The 25,780-nt window shown below is 39.8% G+C and overlaps 1 protein-coding gene across 6 annotated transcripts in view; it reads right to left on the bottom strand.

Annotated features, from left to right (window-relative positions):
- The window catches only part of GRM7 (glutamate metabotropic receptor 7), a 788,856-nt gene that overhangs the window by 265,602 nt on the left and 497,474 nt on the right, over nucleotides 1–25,780 (bottom strand). For all 6 annotated transcript variants that reach the window (XM_059940238.1, XM_059940239.1, XM_059940241.1 and 3 more), the window contains exon 5: nucleotides 21,837–21,977. In XM_059940238.1, coding sequence (XP_059796221.1) covers nucleotides 21,837–21,977 — 141 coding nt within the window. The remainder of the gene's footprint in view (nucleotides 1–21,836; nucleotides 21,978–25,780) is intronic.

Below are 25,780 nucleotides of genomic sequence, written 5' to 3'. Positions count from 1 at the left end.
GCCGTCTACTGAATGGAAGAAGATATTTGCAAATAATATATCTGATAAGGGGTTAATATTCAAAATAAAGAACTCATACAACTCAACATCAAAAACAGACAAACAAACAACCTGATTAAAAAATGGGCAGAGGAACTGAATAGACATTTTTCCATAAAGACATACAGATGGCCAACAGACTCATGAAAAGATGCTCAACCTCACTAATCATAAGAGAAATGGAAATCACAAGCACAATGAGATATCACCTTACACCTATCAGAATGGTTATCAAAAGACAACAAATGATAAGTATTGACAAGGATGTACAGAAAAGGGAATCCTAGTATAGGATTGTTGGTGGGAATGTAAATTGGCACAGCTACACTGCAGTCTTTTTTTTTTTTTTTTTTTTTTTTTACAATAGACAAGATACGGAAGCAACCTAAGTGTCCATCAACAGATAAATGAATAAAGAAATGTGATATATACACATACACACACAAAGACAATACACCCAATGGAATATTACTTAGCCGTAAACATGAGCGAAATCTTGTAGATGGACCTACAAGGAATTATACTAAGTGAAGTAAATCAGATAGAGCAAGATGAATACCATATGATATCACTTATATGTGGAATCTAAAAAACAACTGAACAAACAACTAAACAGAAACAGACTCAGATACAGATCCCAAATGCGTGGTTGCCAGAGGTGAGAGGGCTGGGGGGACGGCTGAGATAGGTGAGGGAGGTTAAGAGGTACAAACTTCCAATTACAAATTAATGGGCATTAGGGGTGAAATCTACAACCTGAGGAATATAGTCAAGAACACTGCAACAACTTTATATGGTGACAGATAGTAACTAGACTTCTCATGGTGATCATTTCGCAACGTACACAAATATCAACTCATTATGCACCTGGAACTAACGTAGTGCTGTAGGTCAACTATAATTCAATTTCTACATATATGTATGTGATTTATTTTTGAATTATCATATAAACTGCAGCCATTAAATGATACTTTGCAAGACCACAGCAACCCAAGTTCTAAATGTAGTTGACTCTTTGCCACTTCATACATCTTGTAAGGAGTCACTTAGAACATAAGGTCTCTTTGGTGGTTTCTAAATGAGCTAAAGGAAGCAGTATATAAGTTGTTTAAATCGTATTCTCCTAAGGTCATAAACTTTTTATAGGAAAAAGTTATGCATAGTTTTTTTGTTTTTGTTTTTGTTTTCAATGTGATGTTAATCCTTTCATGCCAGGAGGGGCCACTTCCATGAGTCACTGCTTTCAAGAGTAAAGCAAAATGCTTTGGTTCGAATCCCAATGCTGCTAGACACTAGCCAAGTGACTTTGAGAAAGCCACTCATCAGACCTCTATGAACTTTGCTTTTATCTTTCCATTCAGGCGACTACAAATATTATCAGCTCTGCCAACTCTGCTGAGTTGTAGGGATGATCAAATGACACAGGGGACATTAAACAATTCAAAGACTCTAAAGTACATCTCATAAAAAAGATAAATCAGTACTCAAACATATGGAAAAAATATTTCACCTTGCAAGTTTTCTAAGAAGTGCAAATCAAAAGACAGGTAACATTTTAGTAGTTTTGCCAGTGGCTGAATAAACTAGTGCAGTCCTTTCAGAAAATAGTTTGACAATACATTTCAATTCTCCAGAAAAAAAATTTCTACTCTGAATCTGTAATGATAAAAATAGGTAATGTGTATTTTACTATTGCTTGTCTAATGCTCCCTATATGTCAGGCTTTGTACTAAGCACTTTACTTGGACAGGTGGCCTTGAGCAATGTGGGGACTAGGGATGCCAACCCTTCACACAGTTGAAAATCCACGTGTAATTTATAGTCGGCCCTCTGCATCCGTGGTTCCTTGTCATCCTGGATTCAACCAACTACGCATCATGTAGTACCCTAGTATTTACTACTGAAAAAAATCTCCGTATAAGTGGATCCACGTAGTTCAAACACATGTTGTGCAAGGATCAACTGTATAAGCTTACTTAGTGCTTCTCCTCAAAACACAAAACTGTCTTTGGTTATTAGTATCATCTACGTTTTACAAATTAGGAAAGAGGGCACAGAGATGCAAGCTCATTTGTGCTAGGCTTCATAGCTAGTATGGGGCAGGAAGCACAATTAAATTTAAGGTGATTTGGTTTCAAAGTCCTCACTCTTTACTCCTCCATTTAATGACTTCTGGAAGTTTATCCTCAGAAAGTAATCCAAAATAAGGAAAGAGCAAGAGGTCTTAAGATACTTCTGCATGTGTTTTGTATATACTTGCCAATTTTGGAAGTGATATAAGTAAAGATTCAGCAAGTGATAGCAAGTAAAATCTTTCGACTATTGCATAATACTTAAAGTAATCAAGAAAACTAACAAGTACAGTACTTATGATCCACAAAATTTAGAAAAAAATTAAAAGATATCTCAATTTCTTATTATCACCATGTTAGGGTTATAAGATTGACAGAATTTTTGGTTCTGCCCATGGTAGCATTCTAAGGGTCCTGAAGAACTATAAAAGTGGTATGCAAAGGTCTCTTTCTTATGAATGGCAAGACCAGGGTCAGGAATCCCAGTGACATCATCCCAAATGCTTTCTTTCCATGAGTGCTAATGAATAGGACAGAGCCAAGGAGATAGAATTCACTATTTTAATAAAAGTTTACACACTCTGGTGTCAAAATCAGAAGAAAGTTAGATATAGGTGAACAATCAGATACTCTGTCCCCAGAGAAGGGAAGTAAAGGTCTCAGAGGAACACATGCCCGGAGTTTAATACATTGCAAACTTTCTCCATCAGAGGAGTGAAACCCCTTTCAAGAACAATGGCTTTTCCTTTGGCCATGTCCTTCCCCTACTTATGGGTAGAAAAGCAACTCAGTGATTTAAAGGTAGACAGATATACACTCCCTCCGTCGGCCAAATCAATAGAAGAAAAACCTATAGGCCAGAGCTCCTTCCAGACACCCAAGCTTAGAGCAGACATCCAAAAAAAAAAACAGAAGCCTGTGGTCACACATGTCACTTTTCTTTTCTTAGGTGCCACAGTGGTGCTAGTGCTGGATCTTGAATGTTGTGGCATTACACCATATTTGCTATGAGGTGTCTCTACCCAGGAGGGCAGCTTAGAACGGAAGAAACAAATAGTGACAAAAGGCTTCTGAGGTGGCCAGATCTGGGTATGGATTCTTTCTGACTGAGTGACCATGAGCGCGAGGCGGAATTGAGCTCCCTAAGCCTTGGCTGCCACTTCCTGCTTGGACAACGTGCTGTACCTTCCCCTGCTTCCATTTTCTCATTTATAAAACAGTGAAACCCCCCCCCCCCCAGCTATTTCAGAGGGTGTTGTAAGGATTAAAAGAGTTAATATGTGTTTCATTTTCCTCAACTAAAAACTGAGGATAAGGAAAAGACAGTCTCTTCAGCAAGCGGTGCTGGAAAAGCTGGACAGCCACACGTAAATCAATGAAGTTAGAACATATCCTCACCATACACAAAAATAAACTCAAAATAGCTTAAGGACTTAAATATAGACATGGAACCATAAAACTCCTAGAAGAGAACATAGGCAAAACAGTCTCTGACAGAAATCGTACCACTGTTTTCTTAGGTCAGTCTCCCAAAGCAATAGAAATAAAAGCACAAATAAACAAATGGGACCTAATCAAACTTACAAGCTTCTGTACAGCAAAGGAAACCATCAACAAAATGAAAAGACAACCTGCATACTGGGAGAAAATATTTGCAAATGATGTGTCCGACAAGGGCTTAATTTCCAAAATATACAAACAGCTGATACAACTCGATAACAAAAAAACAAGCCAATCGAAAAATGGGCAGAAGACTTAAATAGACATTTCCTCAAAGAAGACATACAGATGGCCAACAGGCACATGAAAAGATGCTCATCCTCGTTAATTATTAGAGAAATGCAAATCAAAACTACAATGAGGTACCACCTCACACCAGTCAGAATGGCCATTAAAAAAGTCTACAAACAATAAATGCTGGAGAGGGTGTGGAGAAAAGGGAACTCTCTTGCACTGTTGGTGGGAATGTAAATTGATACAGCCACTATGGAGAACAGTATGGAGGTTCCTCAGAAAACTAAAAATAGAGTTGCCATACGATCCAGCAATCCCACTCCTGGGCCTATACCCAGACAAAACTCTATTCGAAAAGATACAAGCACCTTTATGTTCATAGCAACACTATTTACAATAGCCAAGACATGCAAACAACCTAAATGTTCATCGACAGATGAATGGATAAAGAAGATGTGGTGTGTGTGTATGTGTACATATATTTGCTGTATAGCAGAAATGAACACAATGCTGTAAAATCAACTATACTTCAATAAAATTTTAACAAATAACATAAAATCGATAACCAACAAGGACCTACTGTATAGCACAAGGAACTGTACTCAATATTTTGTAATAACCTATAAGGAAAAGAATGTATGTACTGAGGATCATTATCATTTATGTCAAGTGCTTAATCTGGTAGCTAGCACATGGCAAGCATTCAATAAATGTTAATTATTATAATTACTTTTCAAAAGACTCTCAGAATGAAAACCTTAAGTGTAAAACTTGCAAAAAGCTAAAGTTTTTGTTCATTTAGATTTGTATTTGTCTACTTTTTTGCAGGATGAGAGACAGTCATTTAAGCAAGTACCTAATAAGCACTGACTATTTTATAATTTTTATTACTAAGGTTTTGGCCTTGGATCTAATTTCTTCCTCATAGCATGTAAAATGCAGCAATTCTTCAGTTATGAGAATAACAATAATCAATAGAGGGACGGATATGGTCAAAGCTGGGAGGCTGATGCATTCCTCAGTCTTTTGTTCTTGTGATTTTTTTAAAAGGCAGGAATGGCTTATATATTACAGTTTATTGGATTTGGGGGGTTTCACATTTTTACTTAAAGTGGAGAACTTGTCAACTCAAATAAATGCAGATCTTGCTATTTTCTTTCAGGGTCTTGTAAAAGCCAACATAATGGACTTATAAAACATTTAACACGTGCAGTGCAATAAATCCTACAAAACCCCTGATTCAATCCATTTGCCCAGGCTGATTGTCCAAATGAGAGATTCTGCTTCAGTGCTCGTAAAGGGCAGCAAGCTGGGTTCCCCAGGAAAACATAGGCACATACTACCTGCCCCTCCTCTCCCAACTTGATCAACTGCATTGATATATTTTGTGCAGGTTTTTGTTTTATGCGTGGCAAGTAAAATTAATGCCTCAACAACTACTTCTGAAACTTCTACTCTATGCCTGACCCAAGCTGGGACTGGGGATACAAAAAAAGGCATAAACAAAAAAGTGAATGCCTGGTTTCACTGAGCTTGCAGCTGAGCACAGATGGAACATCATGTACAAAGGCCCTGTGATAGCGAGAATCCAGGTGTCTTTACAAAACTAAAGGAAAGTCAGAGCTGCAGCAGTATGAGATGGGGCCCTGCCACAGGGGGCCCTAGAGACCATGCTGAGAGCTTTGCCTTCTTCTTATGAACAATGTATGGACACTGACATGCCTTAAATATTGGGGGTAGCAGGATTAGTCTTGCATAAATTGCTAAAAACAGCACCAATTTAGGTTTTGAGCCCTTCTTCAAATTCAAAAGCACTTCTGCAATCTCAAAACTTGTTCAAGGAAAGAGAAAATCTGTTGACATAGAGTCCATGCCGGAGGCATGATTTATGTAGGCATGTTACCAGCCAGGTTGTCAGATATTTGAAGTCCAATAACTATTTGTCCTAATGATTTCTGTACACTTGTATCCACAGAAGAACTGCTTCGGATTAGCTCTTGGCATAGTTTTCTTTTGATTTGTCGGTGGTTTCTTCAAAACTTAATTCTAAAATGTAGCCATTTGTTACAAACTTGCCGGAAACTTGCTCGTGACAGTTGCATTTTTCTCAAATGTGAAAAGCAATAGCATCTTGTAATTCAACATTTCCCTTCCATGGTAAATTGCCCAATTCTGCCAGAGCAGCAGACCACTTTGGTAGCTCAGTTTGTACTGCTACTCTGATATTGGTATGCTTTCCCTTAAAGGTATTATTTTGTACTTCATCCGGTTTCGCACGATTTCAATCTCCACCATCTGTTTTGATAAGGCTGCAGGGACTGTTTGCCCCACCCTAAAAGGACAGGAAGTCCCATGGGAATGAGATACATTCCAAGAGAATTTTACAGTCCTGGCTGCAATTCCCTGTTGTAAAATTAAGCTGCCTAGGAGACAGGGAATGTGATTTTGTGTCTTTTTTCTTGGTACAAGCTACTAACTTTTCATCAATATAACAAAGTTTGAAAAATACTGCCCTATTTTGAGCTCAGGAGAGGAGAGAAGAAATGAGGTCAACTCGCTTCTCCACTGCAGCTGTTCCTAAGTGAGGACCTGAGGGATCAATGCAGGATCATAATCAAAGATGTTCTACAAAAGAGCCCTTATGGGGCTGGGTGTCAGCAAGTAAGGAAACTGCTGTATGAACAAAAACATAAAGCGAACCCCAAATGAGAATGTGCCTATTCATGTTCCAAGAGTCTAGGAAGGGAACTAGGCATCAGAGGAGAAAGAGCACAGGGAGAAATCAGCCACATTTATCACGTGGTTGACCCCTCTGAGCCACATCTCCCTCATCTGTATAATGGGTATAATAACCTCTTGCAGAAAGTCAGGGCTGTGGTGATGATTTCTATCTTTTCCTGGAACAATTTTTTTTTTTTTTCCTGGAACAATTTTTGACTGTTGTTTTCTAGTTTAGCCTCCTATTTGCTTCTTTCACAGCACTAATCATAACTTGCAATTATTTCATTCATCTACTTTTGGTTTTCCGCCTTCCTCCTGGGCTGGAATAGAAGCTCCCTGAAAGCAGAGCCCGTATCTTCCTCCCAGCTCAGTTGCTGGCCCTGTGCAGGTGCTCGACACACATTTGTGAAATGAACAAATGAGGAGGGACAGAATGCATGAGAAAACAAATGCGTGCCATTAGTTATTGGGATTATTTTTCTCATTAGCAAATACGCTCTGAGATACATCATGGAATTGCTCCAAAGTTTGGTTTTGTTTTGATCTGTAAAAGGAGGAGGATATGTGTCATGTTTATTCACCAGGCTCATAGGGGTATCACACTGGATGATATAAACACATAAAAGGATACTGATTTGTGTACAGCACTTTATAAGGTCAAGGATGTTTAAGGCAAAGGAAGAACACAGCTGAGTATGAAAATAAAAAAGGATAGGCAATTTGAGTCATGGGGGAGATGCTTTTTTTTAAACAAAGCCAAAGGTAACTTCAGTCACCACAAACATCCATCACAACGATGGCTTGTAAACCCACTGCACACAAACTATTACTACCGGGCACTGTTCTACTGAATCCTTGCGAGCCATCCCATGTAGTAGGGACTATTGCTATCCCCATTTTACAGATGAGCAAATAAGGGGCTAGGAATGTTTCAGTGACTTGCCCATGGTGACAGAGCAAGGGAAAGAGCTGGGGTTCACACCTGGGCAATTGGACTCTTCAAGTCTTAACCATTTTTCAAGAGCTAACTAGTGTGACTTCATCAGGCAGCTTGAATACTGACTGTGCTTCTACATAATAGAGCTATGTGCACCCAGGAAGGCAAACACATACTATTTGAGGATGAGGAAATGGGAAGTCTTCCCATGTGGTCACCACATACCTGATCTAGTGTGACTGGAAAAACTAAGACAAAGTGAGAAGTATCTCTCGAAAGTTTTATCTGGGTTTATACATCTGGTAGATATTTATCTTGTGACCATAGTTTTATTCTCTAGAAAAATGAATATGATGCTGCATATACTGTAAAAGCCTAAAATGGTTTTGGTATATTTGGTATATCTCTCTTTGGAAGAAGTAAAAGGGAAAAAAAAAACCCAAACACCTGTATTACTAGAGATGCTTCCTAAGGAAAGCTATATTCCAATCTAACTTGCTTGAGGATACTTGATTAAGTCATGCAACAGCCCTTTCTTATACCTACTAAAAGTCCTGTAAGCAGCCAATTTATAATACGTATATTGCTTAGAAGAGGCACTTTGCTTACAAGGACTGTTGCTGAGAAGAGGCTGAAGCATTAATTCCCCTCATTCGGGAATTCCTTCTCATTAAGTGCGTAGCCTGACAGACTTTACGAAATATGGCAAGGTCATAACTCCAATTTTTAAAGCCACTGCCTATTGGAGCTAATGAGAAGGAGATGACACACAGCTCAAATAATTATGCCTTCTAACATTTATGGAAATGGTTTTTGCCTGGTTACCCCTGGGCTTTCAACTTGGTGTTCCACAATCGGGCTTGATTCTGCAGAGAATCCAAGCCAGCTCCCGTCCATGCCTGGGCGGCTGTACGGCAAGAGGAACGTGAGGAAACACGGCCTGAGCTAAAATGGCGCGCTGCTGGAGACCCCTCTTTACTCTCTGGAGGGCTGGTGGCAGAAAGAAAAATGCGTTTCCTGAAGGGTCCACTTATAAATATCTATGTGAGAAGGCTGAAGATAGCCAGCCTCTACCTTACACGTCTGGTCAAGATTTGAGAAAATGAGCTTTATGAATTTAGTGCTACGCTTGCACTATTTAGTAAACCTGGCCTGTCATCCAGGACTCTGATGCTTTGGTTGTACAGATATGGTGGTGTATGGCAATATTCTTATATATTCATATATTATTGGAAGCTACAAAGCTCTTATTCTTTGCTTTTAAGAAGTTTGTAACAGAACACTAACAAAATAAAATAAAATAAAAAGATTGACTTGAGTTTTAAATCCAGTATCATGTGGTCAATATGAGGCTCTGAGCTTCACAAGTTGGAGTCCTGGAGGATTCAAGACATACAGTGCATGCCATACACAAAAGAATTAGCAGGATATGGTTAGATCTAAGTTAGTCTCCTCCCTCAACCTGTAATAAAGACAGTCAGGAATGGAAGATGAGAAGGAAGAGACTGAGGGGAAGCCTGTAAGTTACATGCGGGTGTGCGCCCCTGGAAAGGGTCCTGGGCTCCGTCACCTCCCCCAGCACAGTCTCAGGAGGGCTGCACAAGCCATCACAATCAGAGCTGAGCCTGGAGAAGCCCTGAGGCCAGGATCAAAAGTCCATGCTGTGCTCACCTCCACATCTCCACTCCTAAGGGACGGTATCACATTCCTGGAGATGGATTCCCAGACAGGAAGAATGGATTGATGCCAAAGGCCCAGAGCAAAGGGACCTCACAAACAACTCCAGGGCCCTGGCCTTGACAAAGTCCTCTGCAAATGAGGTTCAACCACACTGACCGGGGGGAATGGACAACTCTAAAAAGACTGCTTAGACTTCTCAAATCACTGGAACGGAGGGGCAAAAACAAAGTTATAGGAAACAGTCACAAGTCATATTTTTTGCACTACTGGTTTGGTGGCCCGAGAGTTGTGCTTACTATAACGTAACCATAGGAGAGGCTGCAGTGATCAGCGCTCTCAGAAGCGAGGCTGGTCACATCTTGCTTATCTTCTCTCAAATTTATCCAGTGTTATAATTGACATATTTGATGCTATACTGCCCACTGAAAACAGGCTACCTTTTTGTTCTTAAATTCCTTTAGAAAGATAAATTTACTGGTTTTAAAATAATAAAAGATAAAATTTCATATCTAAGTGAATTAAAAGTAAAGCCAGAGAATTAACATAGCATTTAATATGATTTAATGTTCCACTGAAGCTTTTTTTTCATCTATTACGTATAGGAACCCAAAGTCATACCCATAATCATCTTTCAAGGACATGGGACTTTTATTCAATACTTCTATTCTGAAAAGTATTTAAAAGAAGTTTTCCAAGAACAACGAAGACTTCAGATGTGAATTCAGATAATTCTAATTTGGGGAATACTATATTAATTAGCATTTCACCTAGCTAAATTCTATTAGTAAATTCACTCAAAGAGCTGCTATAAAATGCTGTACTACATCCACAAAGCCTTTCTGAGATGATTCTGAGACATTTAATACTTATTTAATGTTCATTTTAAAAAAAATGAATGATTTAACATAAAAAAACCTAATAATTTGGCTCATGTTTCCAGTTCCCACCCAGATAGAAGCCAGTCATTGCAGAGGTAGGTAGTGGAAGACTTAAGGGTGATGGTAGGAAGAGAAACACCAAGCAAGATGTTGATGTCCAGAGATAAGGCCGAGAATCAAAAATTTAACAAAGAACCATATTAATGCACAATCCATAATGGATGCTCCATGCAGATTAAATCATAATTAATCTTCGTTGAACCTCGGTTTAACAAAGCACAGAGGTGTAAAAATGCATTTTACTTTGCTTCTCATCAAAATGGCTTCAAAAAGTCTTAGAGCAACAAAGGGTGAGACATTATTTGTCTACAACATTTTGTTGTGGATTCCTCAATCATGCTGAATAAATTAGGTGTCACAATATAACACCTATTTAACAATTAAAGGTCAATTCAGAATAGAATAATAAAATAACAGGGAAAACTAATTAGTAGGATCAAATTTTTCCACACATATATTCTCAGAGAACTTGACTCACTTAAGTCTAATTCCTTTGTCCTGATAGTTTAAAAATTATACAGGCTCTCCTGGGCCTGGGTCCCAGGTGAGGATAAAAGACTTTAGAAATACATGCTTTATTCACTAACAGCATTTACTAACAGGATTTTGCCACCCCCAAGAGAGTGACCTTTACTTAAACTATTAGCTTTGACAAGTGAGGTGAAAAGAAAAACACAGCTTAAGGAGACAGACCTCCCAGAATGTGGACATTTACCAGACTATACTCTTTGGCCCCTTCTATCTTTCCACAGTAAATATTCGTTGATTAGGGACTCATATCAAAATCATATTTGTTTACTGTGTGAGTTGAAGGCACAAGCAATGGAATACGTCTTTTTACAAAAAAACCCCCACAAAACAAGAAATATGTCACCAATTTATTCTTCCTCTGTCATCTCAAAAGGAAAACAAATCTCTGAAAGTCAAATTGTCCCCTCATGGGATGATGGATTTCTAAATGCTGAGTAACCTGTTTTCAGCAAAGAGATAATTCCGCGGAATCAGTATTCAGAGTGGCATTTGACAGGACCGTAATGTTTGTTAGACAAATGTCTGTATAAGCCATAAGATGTGACAGAGCGATAATTTTTATGGACTGCCATAGGCAAGCACATTCAGATTCTCAAAACCTTCTTCTGAGTTTAAAGTATGGGTTTGGGAGCAAAGACCTTGGGGTGCTACTAACCACATAGGGATATAGCACATCAGGGATAAAATTGTACAAAAGTTGGGACATGGGGTGCTCAGCAAGTCCAAGCTCCTATAATGCTTGGGCACACTCGACATTATGGTGCTGAAATTCCATAAGCTTGGAGACTCATTCCATTCATAGCATAAAGCTGAATAACGCTTGCCTACAAACTTTTTGATACCTTAATACATTGCTATGCAATATGTGCCCCAGTGAAAATCTCTGGTATGTATTTACGTGCTTATTCAAATCCCTGGCTTTACTTTCCTCTTAGAATTTGGTATACATCCTGATTTTCCATAGGACTGACATAAGGCAATAGGATCTTCATGAAACACTGCCCTGCCCTGTAACTGCTTTCAGCCCAGAAGAGCAGATAATTGCCATTACTGAGCTATTACTGTGTGCTAGTATCATTTTAGATCCTCTTTTTTTTTTTTTTTAACATCTTTATTGGAGTATAATTGCTTTACAATGGTGTGTTACTTTCTGCTGTATAACAAAGTGAATCAGCTATACATATACATATATCCCCATATCCTCTCCCTCTTGCGTCTCCCTCCCTCCCACCCTCCTTACCCCACCCCTCTAGGTGGACATAAAGCACCATCGAGCTGATCTCCCTGTGCTGTGCGGCTGCTTCCCACTAGCTATCTATTTTACATTTCATAGTGTGTATATGTCCGTGCCACTCTCTCACTTCATCCCAGCTTACCCTTTCCCCTCCCCGTGTCCTCAAGACCATTCTCTACATCTACGTCTTTATTCCTGTCCTGCCCCTAGGTTCTTCAGAACCAATTTTTTTTTTAATTCCATATATATGTGTTAGCATACAGTATATGTTTTTCTCTTTCTGACATACTTCACTCTGTATAAGTCTCTAGGTCCATCCACCTCACTACAAATAACTCAATTTCGCTTCTTTTTATGGCTGAGTAATATTCCATTGTAGATATGTGCCACATCTTCTTTACCCATTCAGCTGTCGATGGACACTTAGGTTGCTTCCATGTCCTACTGTAAATAGAGCGGCAATGAACATTGTGGTACACGACTCTTTTTGAATTATGGTTTTCTCAGGGTATATGCCCAGTAGTGGGATTGCTGGGTCGTATGGTAGTTCTTTCTTTAGTTTTTTAAGGAACCTCCATACTGTTCTCCATAGTGGCTGTATCAATTTATATTCCCACCAACAGTGCAAGAGGGCTCCCTGTCTCCAGACCCACTCCAGCATTTATTGTTTGTAGATGTTTTGATGATGGCCATTCTGACCAGTGTGAGCTGATAGCTCATTGTGGTTTTGATTTGCATTTCTCTAATGATTAGTGATGTTGAGCATCCTTTCATGGGTTTGTTGGCAATCTGTATATCTCTGGAGAAATGTCTATCTAGGTCTTCTGCCCATTTTTGGATTGGGTTGTTTGTTTTTTTGATATTGAGCTGCATGAGCTGCTTGTAAATTTTGGAGATTAATCCTTTGTCAGTTGCTTCGTTTGCAAATATTTTCTCCCATTCTGAGGGTTGTCTTTTTGTCTTGTTTATGGTTTCCATTGCTGTGTAAAAGCTTTTAAGTTTCATTAGGTCCCATTTGTTTATTTTTGTTTTTATTTCCATTTCTCTAGGAGGTGGGTCAAAAAGGATCTTGATGTGATTTATGTCATGGAGTGTTCTGCCTATGTTTTCCTCTAAGAGTTTGATAGTGTCTGGCCTTACATTTAGGTCTTTAATCCATTTTGAATTTATTTTTGTGTATGGTGTTAGGGAGTGTTCTAATTTCATTCTTTTCAATGCAGCTGTCCAGTTTTCCCAGCACCACTTATTGAAGAGGCTGTCTTTTCTCCATTGTATATTCTTGCCTCCTTTATCAAAGATAAGGTGACCATAAGTGCGTGGGTTTCTCTCTGGGCTTTCTATCCTGTTCCACTGATCTATATTTCTGTTTTTGTGCCAGTACCATCCTGTCTTGATTACTGTAGCTTTGTAGTATAGTCTGAAGTCAGGAAGCCTGATTCCTCCAGCTCCGTTTTTCTTTCTCAAGATTGCTTTGGCTATTCGGGGTCTTTTGTATTTCCATACAAATTGTGAAATTTTTTGTTCTAGTTCTGTGAAAAATGCCAGTGGTAGTTTGATAGGGATTGCACTGAATCTGCAGATTGCTTTGGGTAGTATAGTCATCTTCACAATGTTAATTCTTCCATTCCAAGAACATAGTTTATCTCTCCACCTGTTTGTATCATCTTTAATTTCTTTCATCAGTGTCTTACAGTTTTCTGCATACAGGTCTTTTGTCTGCTTAGGTAGGTTTATTCCTAAGTATTTTATTCTTTTTGTTGCAATGGTAAATGGGAGTGTTTCCTTAATTTCTCTTTCAGATTTTTCATCATTAGTGTATAGGAATGCAAGAGATTTCTGTACATTAGTTTTGTATCCTGCTACTTTACCAAATTCATTGTTTAGTTCTAGTAGTTTTCTGGTAGCATTTTTAAGATTCTCTATGTAAAGTATCATGTCATTTGCAAACAGTGACAGTTTTACTTCTTGTTTTCCGATTTGGATTCCTTTTATTTCTTTTTCGTCTCAGATGGCTGGGGCTAAAACTTCCAGGACTATGTTGAATAATAGTGCTGAGAGTGGGCAACCTTGTCTTTTTCCTGATCTTAGTGGAAATAGTTTCAGTTTTTCACCATTGAGGACGATGTTGGCTGTGGCTTTGTCATATATGGCCTTTACTATGCTGTGGTAAGTTCCTTCTATGCCTACTTTCTGGAGGGTTTTTATCATAAATGGGTGCTGAATTTTGTCGAAAGCTTTCTCTGCACCTATTGAGATGATCATATGGTTTTTCTCCTTCAATTTGTTAATATGGTGTATCATATTGATTGATTTGCGTATATTGAAGAATCCTTGCATTCTTGGGGTAAACCCCACTTGATCATGGGGTATGATCCTTTTAATGTGCTACTGGATCCTGTTTGCTAGTAGTTTGTTGAGGATTTTTACATCTGTGTTCATCAGTGATACTGGCCGGTAGTTTTCTTTTTCTGTGACATCTTTGTCTGGTTTTGGTATCAGGGTGATGGTGGGCTCATAGAATGGGTTTGGGAGTGTTCCTCCCTCTGCTATATTTTGGAAGAGTTTGAGAAGGATAGGTGTTAGCCCTTCTCTAAATGTTTGATAGAATTTGCCTGTGAAGCCATCTGGTCCTGGGCTTTTGTTTGTTGGAAGATTTTTAATCACAGTTTCAATCTCAGTGCTTGTGATTGGTCTCTTTATATTTTCTATTTCTTCCTGGTTCAGTCTCGGAAGGTTGTGCTTTTCTAAGAATTGCCCATTTCTGCCAGGTTGTCCACTTTATTGGCATATAGTTGCTTGTAGTAATCTCTCATGATCCTTTGCCTTTCTGCAGTGTCAGTTGTTACTTCTCCTCTTCCATTTCTAATTCTATTGAGTTGAGTCTTCTCTCTTTTTTCTTTTTTTTTTTTCTTTTTTTCTTGATGAGTCTGGCTAATGGTTTATCAGCTTTGTTTATCTTCTGAAAGAACCAGCTTATAGTTTTATTGATTTTTGCTACTGTTTCCTTCATTTCTTTTTCATTTATTTCTGATCTGATCTTTATGATTTCTGTCCTTCTGCTAACTTCGGGGTTTTTTTGTTTTTCTTTTTCTAATTGCTTTAGGTGTAAGGTTAGGTTGTTTATTTGAGCTGTTTCTTGTTTCTTGAGGTAGTATTGTATTGCTATAAACTTCCCTCTTAGAACTGCTTTTGCTGCATACCATAGGTTGTGGGTCATCATGTTTTCATTGTCATTTGTTTCTAGGTATTTTTTGATTTCCTCTTTGATTTCTTCAGTGATCTCTTGGTTATTTAGTATCATAGTGTTTAGCCTCCATGTGTTTGCAATTTTTACAGATTTTTTTCCTGTAATTGATATCTAGTCTCAAAGTGTTGTAGTCAGAAAAGATACTTGATACGATTTCAATTTTCTTAAATTTACCAAGGCTTGATTTGTGACCCAAGATATGATCTATCCTGGAGAATGTTCCATGAGCACTTGAGAGGAAAGTGTATTCTGTTGTTTTTAGATGGAATGTCCTTTAAATATCAATTAAGTCCATGCTGTTTAATATATAATTTAAAGCTTGTGTTTCCTTATTTTCATTTTGTTGAACTGTCCATTGGTGAAAGTGGGGTGTTAAAGTCCCCTACTACGATTGTGTTACTGTCGATTTCCCCTTTTATGGCTGTTAACATTTGCCTTATGTATAGATGTGCTTCTACGTTGGGTGCATAAATATTTACAATTGTACTATCTTCTTCTTGGATTGATCCCTTGATCATTAGGTAGTGTCCTTTTTTGTCTCTTGTAATAGTCTTTATTTTAAAGTCTATTTTGTCTGATATGAGAATTGCTACTCCAGCTTCCTTTGGATTTCCATTTGCACGGAATATCTTTTTCCATCCCCTCACTTTCAGTCTGTATGTGTCCCTAGGTTTGAAGTGGGTCTCTTGTAGACAGCATATATACAGGTGTTGTTTTTGTATCCATTCAGCCAGTCTGTCTTTTGGTGGGAGCATTAAAACATTTACATTTAAGGTAATTATTGATATGCATGTTCCTATTACCATTTTCTTAATTGTTTTGGGTTTGTTATTGAACATCTTTTCCTTCTCTTCTGTTTCCTGCCTAGAGAAGTTCTTTTAGTATTTTTAGAAAATCTGGTTTGGTGGTGCTGAATTCTCTTAGCTTTTGCTTGTCTATAAAGGTTTTAATTTCTCTGTCGAATCTGAATGAGATCTTTCCTGGGTAGAGTTACCTTGGTTGTAGGTTTTTCCCTTTCGTCACTTTAAATATGTCTTGCCACTCCCTTTTGGCTTACAGAGTTTCTGCTGAAAGCTCAGCTGTTAACCTTATGGGGATTCCCTTGTATGTTATTTGTTGGTTTTTCCTTGCTGCTTTCAATATTTTTTCTTTGTATTTAATTTTTGATAGTTTGATTAATATGTTTCTTGGCGTGTTTCTCCTTGGATTTATCCTGTATGGGACTCTCTGTGCTTCCTGGAATTGATTGACTATTTCCTTTCCCATATTAGGGAAGTTTTCAACTATAGTCTCTTCAAATATTTTCTCAGACCCTTTCTTTTTCTCTTCTTCTTCTGGGACCCCTATAATTCGAATGTTGGTGCGTTTAATGTTGTCCCAGAGGTCTCTGAGACTGTCCTCAATTCTTTTCATTCTTTTTTCTTTATTCTGCTCTGCCTTAGTTATTTCCACTATTTTATCTTCCAGGTCACCTATCCGTTTTTCTGCCTCAGTTATTCTGCTATTGATTCCTTCTAGAGAATTTTTACTTTCATTTATTGTGTTGTTCATCATTGTTTGTTTGCTCCTTAGTTCGTCTAAGTCCTTGTTAAATGTTTCTTGTATTTTCTCCACTCTATTTCCAAGATTTTGGATCATCTTTACTATCATTACTCTGAATTCTTTTTCAGGTAGACTGCCTATTTCCTCTTCATTTGCTTGGTCTGGTGGGTTTTTACCTTGCTCCATCATCTGCTGAGTATTTCTCTGTCTTCTCATTTTGCTTAATTTACTGTGTTTGGGGTCCCCTTTTTGCAGGCTGCAGGTTCGCAGTTCCCGTTGTTTTTGGTGTCTGACCCCAGCGGCTAAGGTTGGTTCAGTGGGTTGTGTAGGCTTCTTGTTCGAGGAGACTTGTACCTGTTTTCTGGTGAATGAGTCTGGATCTCGTCTTTCTGGTGGGCAGGACCACGTCTGGTGGTGTGTTTTGGGGTGTCTGTGACCTTATTATGATTTTAGGCAGCCTCTCTGCTACTGGGTGGGGTTGTGTTCCTGTCTTGCTAGTTGTTTGGCATGGGGTGTCCAGTACTGTAGCTTGCTGTTCGTTGAGTGGAACTGGGTCTTAGCATTGAGATAGAGATCTCTGGGAGAGCTTTTGCCATTTGCTATTACTTGGAGCTGGGAGGTCTCCAGTGGACCAATGTCCTGAACTCGGCTCTCCCACCTCAGATGCTCAGGCCTGACACCTGGCCAGAGCACCAATACCCTGTCAGCCACACGGCTGCTAGTCTCCTGCAGAGAGACTAGGGGTGGTGGCTGTGGCTCATGGTGGGGACAAGGACACTGGCAGCAGAAGTTCTGGAAAGTACTCCTTGGCATGAGCCCTCCCAGAGTCCACCCTTAGCCCCACCAAAGAGCCTCTAGATCCTCTTCTTGAGGGCTCTCATTTAATTCCCACGACAACTTTGGATGCAATTAAACTTTTATTATTCCCATTTCAAAGATGAGGAAAGGCTTTGAGAGGTTAAATACTGTTTTCCAGTCTCTCACAGGGATATTCAGAGATAGCCCTGGAACACAATGCTAGTTCTCTTTCATGCCAAAACCTCTGGTTTCGCACACACTTTGTCAGAGTATTTTCCTGACACCAAGATGGCCTCAATCTCTTTTGCAGAGACATAACTTCACCTATTTATTTTCCTTCTTCTCTTGACCTTGGTAGCTCCACAAAAACATATTATTCCCAAAGAGATCATATGCTAAACTGGTCTCTGTGTCAGCAATCTACTGGCAAGTGTTAAGGGTAAACACACTTACCCAGTGGGGTGGGGAGGGTGGGGGAGCATAAATTCAACCTGAAAGAAAAATCACGTCTGATTTTTCTTCCCATAAGCAACAAATAATCTACGATGAGCTATCTAAAAATGCTTACTTTAATGTGTGTGTAGTTACCACTACCTCCATGAGAAAATGTAGCTCTACCATGAAGTAGCGTGAATGGCATTAGTACCTTTCAGATAGAGTTTGTGTTATCTGTGAAAGCTTACACCACCAATAAACTTGCTCAACTACGTGACTCCTTGGAGGATGGCAGCCAAGATAACCCATGAGCAGGATGGGTCCCTGGAGAGTCTTAATTTATATCAATGACAATTTATATAAACCACCAGGGAAAGTAGGATGAAGAATGTCTAGCTCTCAAGGTTGAGAGACCTTGGAATTGGGTATCAAGGAAAGTTGGGATGTTCTTAAAATACTGAAGTACGTGGTAGCTTTCCTTGTTTGAAGGAGACTTTAAATGCATATGGATAATTCATAGGAATAAGGATTCCATGGTTGTTCAGGTAAGAATCCATGCACATGTAGCCCAATGTTAAACTATAAAGCATATGCAGCTTATTTCATGTTTAATAATAATTTTTGTTTGACAATTATTCTTCCTTTCATGACTTTTTTACCATCTTGGGTTTTTAGAACTCACTGTTTTCCCCTGACACCAGGAATTTGCTCTCTCCAAATAGCTATGGGTCCCACAACTCATCTTCAAAACTTGTCTGACCAGATGATTGATTCAATGATCTTGATCTCGAATCTTGAATGATCCAAGACTACTTGGAGCTAATATATAGTAAGTAGCTCATGATGGCTGAAGAGGCTATATATCCCAGAAAAAAAATGTCTGCATTTTAGTTTGTGTCCAAATCCTAGGAATGAATATTTTAAGACTTTCTTGTTCTTTAGCAGAGACCAGTCACAGAGAGAGATCTGTGAAGTGGGCTGTTTTCTGCAGCTCTGAGATCAAAACATCTACTAACTGCACTCTCTGCAATGCCAGACTCCACGATCGGCAATGCCAGACTACTCAGCCTACCTCCTCATTTGGTTGCTTCTTTCCAATGTGCCCATTCTCTTAGTGTTTCAAAATCTGGGTACCAAGCTTTCCCTTACATCACCCACACCCTTAAGCCTATCAATGGCTTTCTTCTCTCATCCATTCTTCTCTTTCATTAAAACAACTTCTCACTGCAAGTATTCTCATTAATACAGTTTAATATGTCATTTCTCTCCATTTTTTCTTTCCCTGTGGTCTAGCAAATCTCATTATGTCTTTTCTCCCATTTTTCCACTTCCAAGTTGAGGTACACCTAAATGTCAAGATTTTTAAAATAGTATTTTGGGAATACTTCCAAAGCAGATACAGGTTTAGTTGAATTTGGAAAAGAGAAAGTACGGGAAAGAATAACAAACACAGACCACCCACGTTCTTATATCCAATAACAGGAAGAACAAAAGACACAACGATAGTAGTAATATCGGCCTCCACTCAGTATGGCACCTCTTACCACAAGGGAAGTGGTAAGTAAGGAAAGGAAGAGGGGCCACAGCTAATTTACCAAGTGTGATCATAGGTTTTTCACGTGGAGGAAGCATGATATGAAAACATAAACACTTCTGTTTCCATTTTTTGAAGGTAGTGGTTTGGATAATGAGCTTGTATGTTTTTATAAACCTAAATTCTTGATAATCAGCACTAAAATGTGACTACAGGTAAAACAGCCTGGTTAGAGTGTATACAAAGACTGCAGACGAGCCTTAGACGGAACGATCCTAATGGCCGTCAGACAATTCATTCCACCTTTCAGACTCTACAAAACATCAAATGTCAGAAAGAGCCAAAAAACTGTCATCAATCACTGAGGTACTTCTAGTACGTTTGGATGTCCCCGTCATATAGACAAATTATCCAGATGTCAAGCTAATTTTTCGATTTCTACTTGAAAGCTTTGTGTCACCTAGGTCTAGTCAACATTGAATTAATTTTCCCCCAACATTATAAGGATCCTATTATTGAAAACACTGTTGTTATACACTACGGGCTAGAGAATGTGGTTAATCTGATATTCTAGTTAACTGAGTTATGCATCCAATTGTGCATCATATTGATTTTGTATCATTATTGTTACTCATGTCTCTGTTTATATCTTATCTCTCCTTTTTCACAAAAAGAAAAACTCCTTGAGGAAAAGGCCTAAACTTCAGCATCCTTGCACCATTTGTGGTGTTTTAGTACCATGCTCTACATGCATTATTCTTCATTAATAGATGTTTACTGAATGGGTGAATCTACAGTATCTGAATGGTCAATATTCGAAAACCCACATTGCAGAGAAAAACTACACATGAGTGTATACAATATGAATGTCTCTTTCTTGATCATACTAAAGACATTTTAGGGTTTGTGGTACCTCAAGGTCATCATTACAAATGTTGAAGGCTACTGAAGTATAAAATTGGGGAATGCTAATTAATAGAGGGCTAGGTGATGGTAGAACACATCACACCCTTGTGTAGACCTCCCACAATTTCCAGTATCCACAGGATAAAGACCAAAATCCACATACATCCCAGCATGGCTTATTCCTTGTCCGTATCTCTATACTTGCAGCCTCGGCTCACACATTCATCCTATTCACTGTACTTCATGTTTTTCTGCTTTTCACATCCTAAGAGGTACCATCATTTTTCCTGCTTCGAGCCCTGTGCCATGCTCTTCCTCCATCAGAAATTCTCCAATCTGTTCTTCCCCATCCCTAACCAGCCAATGTCTACTCATCTTTTGAGAGAGCTTCTGCCTTTAATATGAGTAAAATTCCTTCATTATACGCCGTTGCCTCACTCAGAACATTTATTGCATTTTATAATTATGTATTCATAGCAAGGTCACTGGAATAACGTTGATCTTCTCTCACTACACTCTAAGCAGCGCGAAAGCAGTGTCATTACCTGGTTTGCTCACCATCAGATCAGCAGTACCTAGCACAGTGCTTAGCAGAAAGGAGTCGCTCAATATATATTTGTGAATCAACCAATGAATAAACATGTGATTTTGCCTTCTGATTACTGCATATATATGTGTGTGTATACACACATGCACACACACACCTACACCCACACAGGGTTGGCCAAAAAGTTCGTTCGGGTTTTTCCACAAGATGTTACAGAAAAGCCAGAACGAACTTTTTGGCCAACCCACTATATATATGTGTGTATATATATGCATATCATATATATATATATATATATACACATACACACACATACATACATACATACATATACATATATATATACGCACGTACATACATGGCAAACACGCTCGTGTTTTTTATTTGGAATATTTATGCAAGGTTACATACGAGGCTTAGTGAGTATCTTAAAGCATATTTTAAATAGCAGGTGACATTAATTTGGACATTATGAAAATCCATTGGAATTCTCATTACTCTAACCCCAAGTACTTTCTTTGCTTAATCAAATATATTGTTTTCCCATTTTTTGTCATTTCTCTGCTGATAGTTAAATCTGATGCTGGTATGGAATTTGTAAGAGATTTTGGTCTATGTGAAAATGACTTTATACTCCTGGCTACAACATGAACTAATATTTATCAGCGAGAGCATTCAAGGCAACATGACCTCTTTTGCATTCAAAGAATCAATGAAAATGTCAATTACTGCTAGATGGACAGGCAGAGAAGAATACATTCTTGTCTGTACTGCTCTGGTCCCTCAAGACTTATGCTCCTGTGCCATTTTCTGAACAATCTAGTAAAATTCGATTTACTTTTTCAATTTGTCTCCAGCCAAGCTTCCTTCTGTCAGCTCTGCAGACATTACAATGCTGGCCACGTAGAGTAACAGGAGAAGAACAATGAGAATGAAATTACCTGTGCATTTGCGATCTGTGTCTTCTTTCTTTGACCCACTAATTGTCAACTTGCAGTTGAAGTTTTCCTCCCAGTATTCGGCAAACCATACGTTTCTTCTGTTGTTTTCAAGTGTGCGGGATGTAAAATAGGCATCAAACCCTAAACAGAGTTAAATGAAAAGGTTATTGCTTGTGGGGCACTGCTGGGACATTTGGAAATAAAAATACCAATGATGGTTTTTCTTCGTTTTAGTAGACTGGATGCTTGCTCTTTTGTGTCAATCAAAAAAAAAAAAGTGAGGAAAAAAATACTAATGCTAACTCCTATGGCTAAATCCCTAGTTCAATCTGTCAGGCAGATGTGTGGCCTACAAATGACCTTTCACAATGAAATCTGCATTAGGGACCTTAGCAGTGACCCAGTGATCACAGCATCCCTTGTATCTCTAGTGAGTAGGCTAGGTTTTCATCATCACCAAGATAATAAGTGATCATTTCAGTGCTTACTATGGACCAGACTCTCTGCTTTATGTAGATTCTTTCATTCATCTCAACAGCCTATGTGGTAGTTGCTATCATTTCCATTTTGCCAATGAAAAAAGAGAATCTTAGAAGACATAATAAAGTGCCCAAGGTCAACCATTATGCCATATTCTGCATCCCTAAGCATGTGAGTTACTGACCTGTGATTATCATTCTAAGAACCCTCTTGCATTTAGTAAGGACCCATTATGGAACTGACTCTCCAGTCAAAATGGAAGTTTTTGAAGAGTCCATAGGTAAACTGACCCCAACATAAGTGTAATGCTGTTTCTAAAGAGTGTTAGATGAGCAGACTCGAGAGAACAAGTCCCCAGAAAATCTCTAGCTACCTCTTCAGCATGGTGCAGCTTTAAGTGGGCCAGTGGTCCTGTGAGAATCAGATTGGATTCAGTATCACAAGGGCTGGCCTTGAATCCCAGCTCCACTAATCTCGCTAAGTCAGGGAAACATGAGCAAGCACATGCTGGAACTTTCTTATCTTCCTTTCATTTACCTGTAAGATGATACCACCTGTTTTCCTTATGGCATCTTGCTTGTGGCAGTGGGAAGACTTTGGAAACTCACGGAGTTTAAGGTCAAGAACCATAGCAGTAGATGAACTTACGTTCACATTATGTAAATTACTCAGTTACTCTTATTTAAGGCCACAAGAAAAAAACAGCTCTCAACTCTAAACTTCACAAGAGGAGCACGTCAGTTTAATTTTGTTCACCACTACATTCATGGCCCAACATACAGTAACCCTACTGTAAGTGGAAAACTTGAAATAAGTAAATGAGACAAAGAAAAAAAAAAAAGAAAGGAAAAAGAAACCTATACAGGAGATTATATTTTAGAGAAAATAAAAAGAATAGTCTACATCTTTTAGTTATTTTCTAGGGTGTTGTGAGAACATGATTCTTGACCCAGTATCCAGGAAACTGTCCTTTTATACGCGCTGCCTTCGCTGACTTGAGAGTAATGGAGCTGTAGCATCTGACTCACTCTGATATCAACACTGATCGATCCATCTGTCTGGCTGGAAGTCCCCTCCCACCTCACTGTTTTCCCATAACCCTGCCTCCACATGACTGTTCAGTGAAAGAACAATTACCAAATAAAGGGGAATCTTTGGGGGAAAGACAGAGTCCCTCAGAGTTTCCAGGAACACTACATGTATGCGTTTGGTCATGTACATACATACACACACGCACAATGGTAACTAGTTAACTTCCACTTTTCTCTCCATCTATCCCCCCGCCAAACCCCCGCAAGGGGAAAAAAAAAAAAAAAAGGCAACAGTGGTAGACTGTGACACTGATGGCCCCTGATGGACCATGCTTCCTGGGCTTCACCCCCTTGTGTGGTCCCCTCTTGCGCAGCCTGCCTCTTTGTTCACGGGACATTGGCAGGTGCGATGCAAGCGGAGGCCGGAAAACCCTTTACTCACTGTGCCTTGTCCTTGTGAGACGCCCCTTGGAATCCAGCTACCACGCTCTAACACGAGTGGCTGGGGTACGTGACATCATGCGGAGAGAGAAGAGCCCAGCCAGACCCCAGCGCTCTCAGTAGAGCCTTTGTGGACTTTGCAGCCGTCCAGCTGACTGCAGTAGAACCACTCAGCTGAGACCACCCCGATTGCAGAACTGTGGCGATTCATCTTTTAAACCACTAACACCTGAGGTGGTTTTTCCTGCAGCCACAGACAACTGAAGCACTCCTGCATTAGCACGGCACCCTAAGCCCCTCTTTGTGAGACACCCGAACAGCACACTCTTAAGGAAGAAGCAGCCTCCAGAGAACACAGATAGAAATAAACTCTTTGGCCGCACGCCACAGGTCTGAAGCTCAAACCAGACTCAGAATAGGAACTACTAAAATGGCTCAAATTGTAGCACCGATACATATATTCCCCAGCTCAGAAGAAAACAGCTTTACAGGAAACGTCATCACTGAAAAAGTCCATCACTTCAAAACACCTCTCTCTTCAGCCTGTGTCTGCTGGAAATGCAAAAACACGCTGGTGAAGGAAGGACTAGGGTGCAGCTAGCTAGCACGGTGGCAGGCCAAGAGAAGGCAGCAGGCACCTCCCTCTGTTCTAAGGGAGAACCAGCAGATTTCTGCAAAGCCTGCACCATAACAGGAGGTGGATGAGCAACAGGCTTTCCTGGTCTGAACCTCCGTCCTTTTACTCACACATCCAGTTCGCTCCCAGCTTCCTTCTCCTCCTTCGCCTCCTCACAGCAGGGACTCACTTGTAGGCTGAATTCAGCTTTCACTCCCCCAAGGAACGCGCGACCAACTTTCCGGGGCATCTCAGAAGGGGTGGAGGTTTGGGGTGGGACCAGAGAGGCTGCCTTTTTAACAAGCCCCAGGTGCTGTGCATGCAGCCCCTGCTTTGAGAAGCCGGACTTCTCCAATCTTGGGTTTTTAACGAGATCCAGGTGATGCTCCTGTTGCCCAGATTGTGAGAAGCAAATCCTGCGCTTCTGAAGCTGGGCTTTAAGCCGTTCCAGCCCAATTTGTTAAATGTCAGCCTTGTCACCTTCTCAGCCTCGAATCTTTGCACTGGTTCTGATGACAGGGTCTTCGCTTTGCTTCTGCAGTTGAGACTTTTGCTTAGTACCGTGTTCAGGATGGCAGGAGCCTTCCCTTGCATCCTGTGGCCTGCAGATGGCTGGGGGGAGGTGGAGGGCACTGTGTGACCTGCGGGTGAGTTTTCCTGGCGTGTTCGCTCCATTGCTTCTCAAGGCTCCTTTGCAGCCTCAAAGGCTGTGTTCCTCAACTTTGCCTCCTGTTATCACTCTGGGCTCCCCAGCCCAGGAATTTCCATCCTGGTGCAATGTTTTAGTGCTTCTAAGAAGGTAACCTTAAATAGCCTGTGCCTTTGAAATGGAGCAGGACACTGTGGTCCTTCCCCCTTCATGTTCTCTGCCTGCCTTTGGTCTGTACAAAAACTTTAGCCAAAGCATAAGTTTAATCAGAGAAGTGAGAAAATGAAGAAGCAAAGGAAAGCAGTCAAACAGGAGAAAATAATAATAGTTTAGTCATTAAGCAAAGTCAAGGACCTTTAGCTCCTCCTCAAGGGCTGTAGATAACATTCTGAGCCATATCCTTTGAGCTGTCTTATAGATGCTGAAACCACCACCATGTGGAAGAAGTTAATTACATGATGACCAGACTGTAGCCAGGCCATAAGCTGCCACCATTCCAAGAACTGGCCTCAAAAAAGTAGGAACAAATTGACCCTGGAACTAAAGATTAACTGTACTCAAAACAATCAAGATGACGCGGATCAGACCATGGCATGACCAATTTCAAGATGCCTGTCAGAGCTGACTGTGCCGTTTCTGCATCTAGGCCCCTCCCTCCAGCTGTGACCCCTGAAACTCCTCTTTAAAAGCTCTTGCCCACTGACTGTCAGTGCGCGGATCGGCCTTT

Source organism: Balaenoptera ricei, chromosome 11 (genome assembly GCF_028023285.1).
Source record: "Balaenoptera ricei isolate mBalRic1 chromosome 11, mBalRic1.hap2, whole genome shotgun sequence".
Lineage (NCBI taxonomy): Eukaryota > Metazoa > Chordata > Mammalia > Artiodactyla > Balaenopteridae > Balaenoptera > Balaenoptera ricei.
Note: the sequence above shows the minus strand (reverse complement) of the source record. Positions and strands in the feature narration are given on the sequence as shown.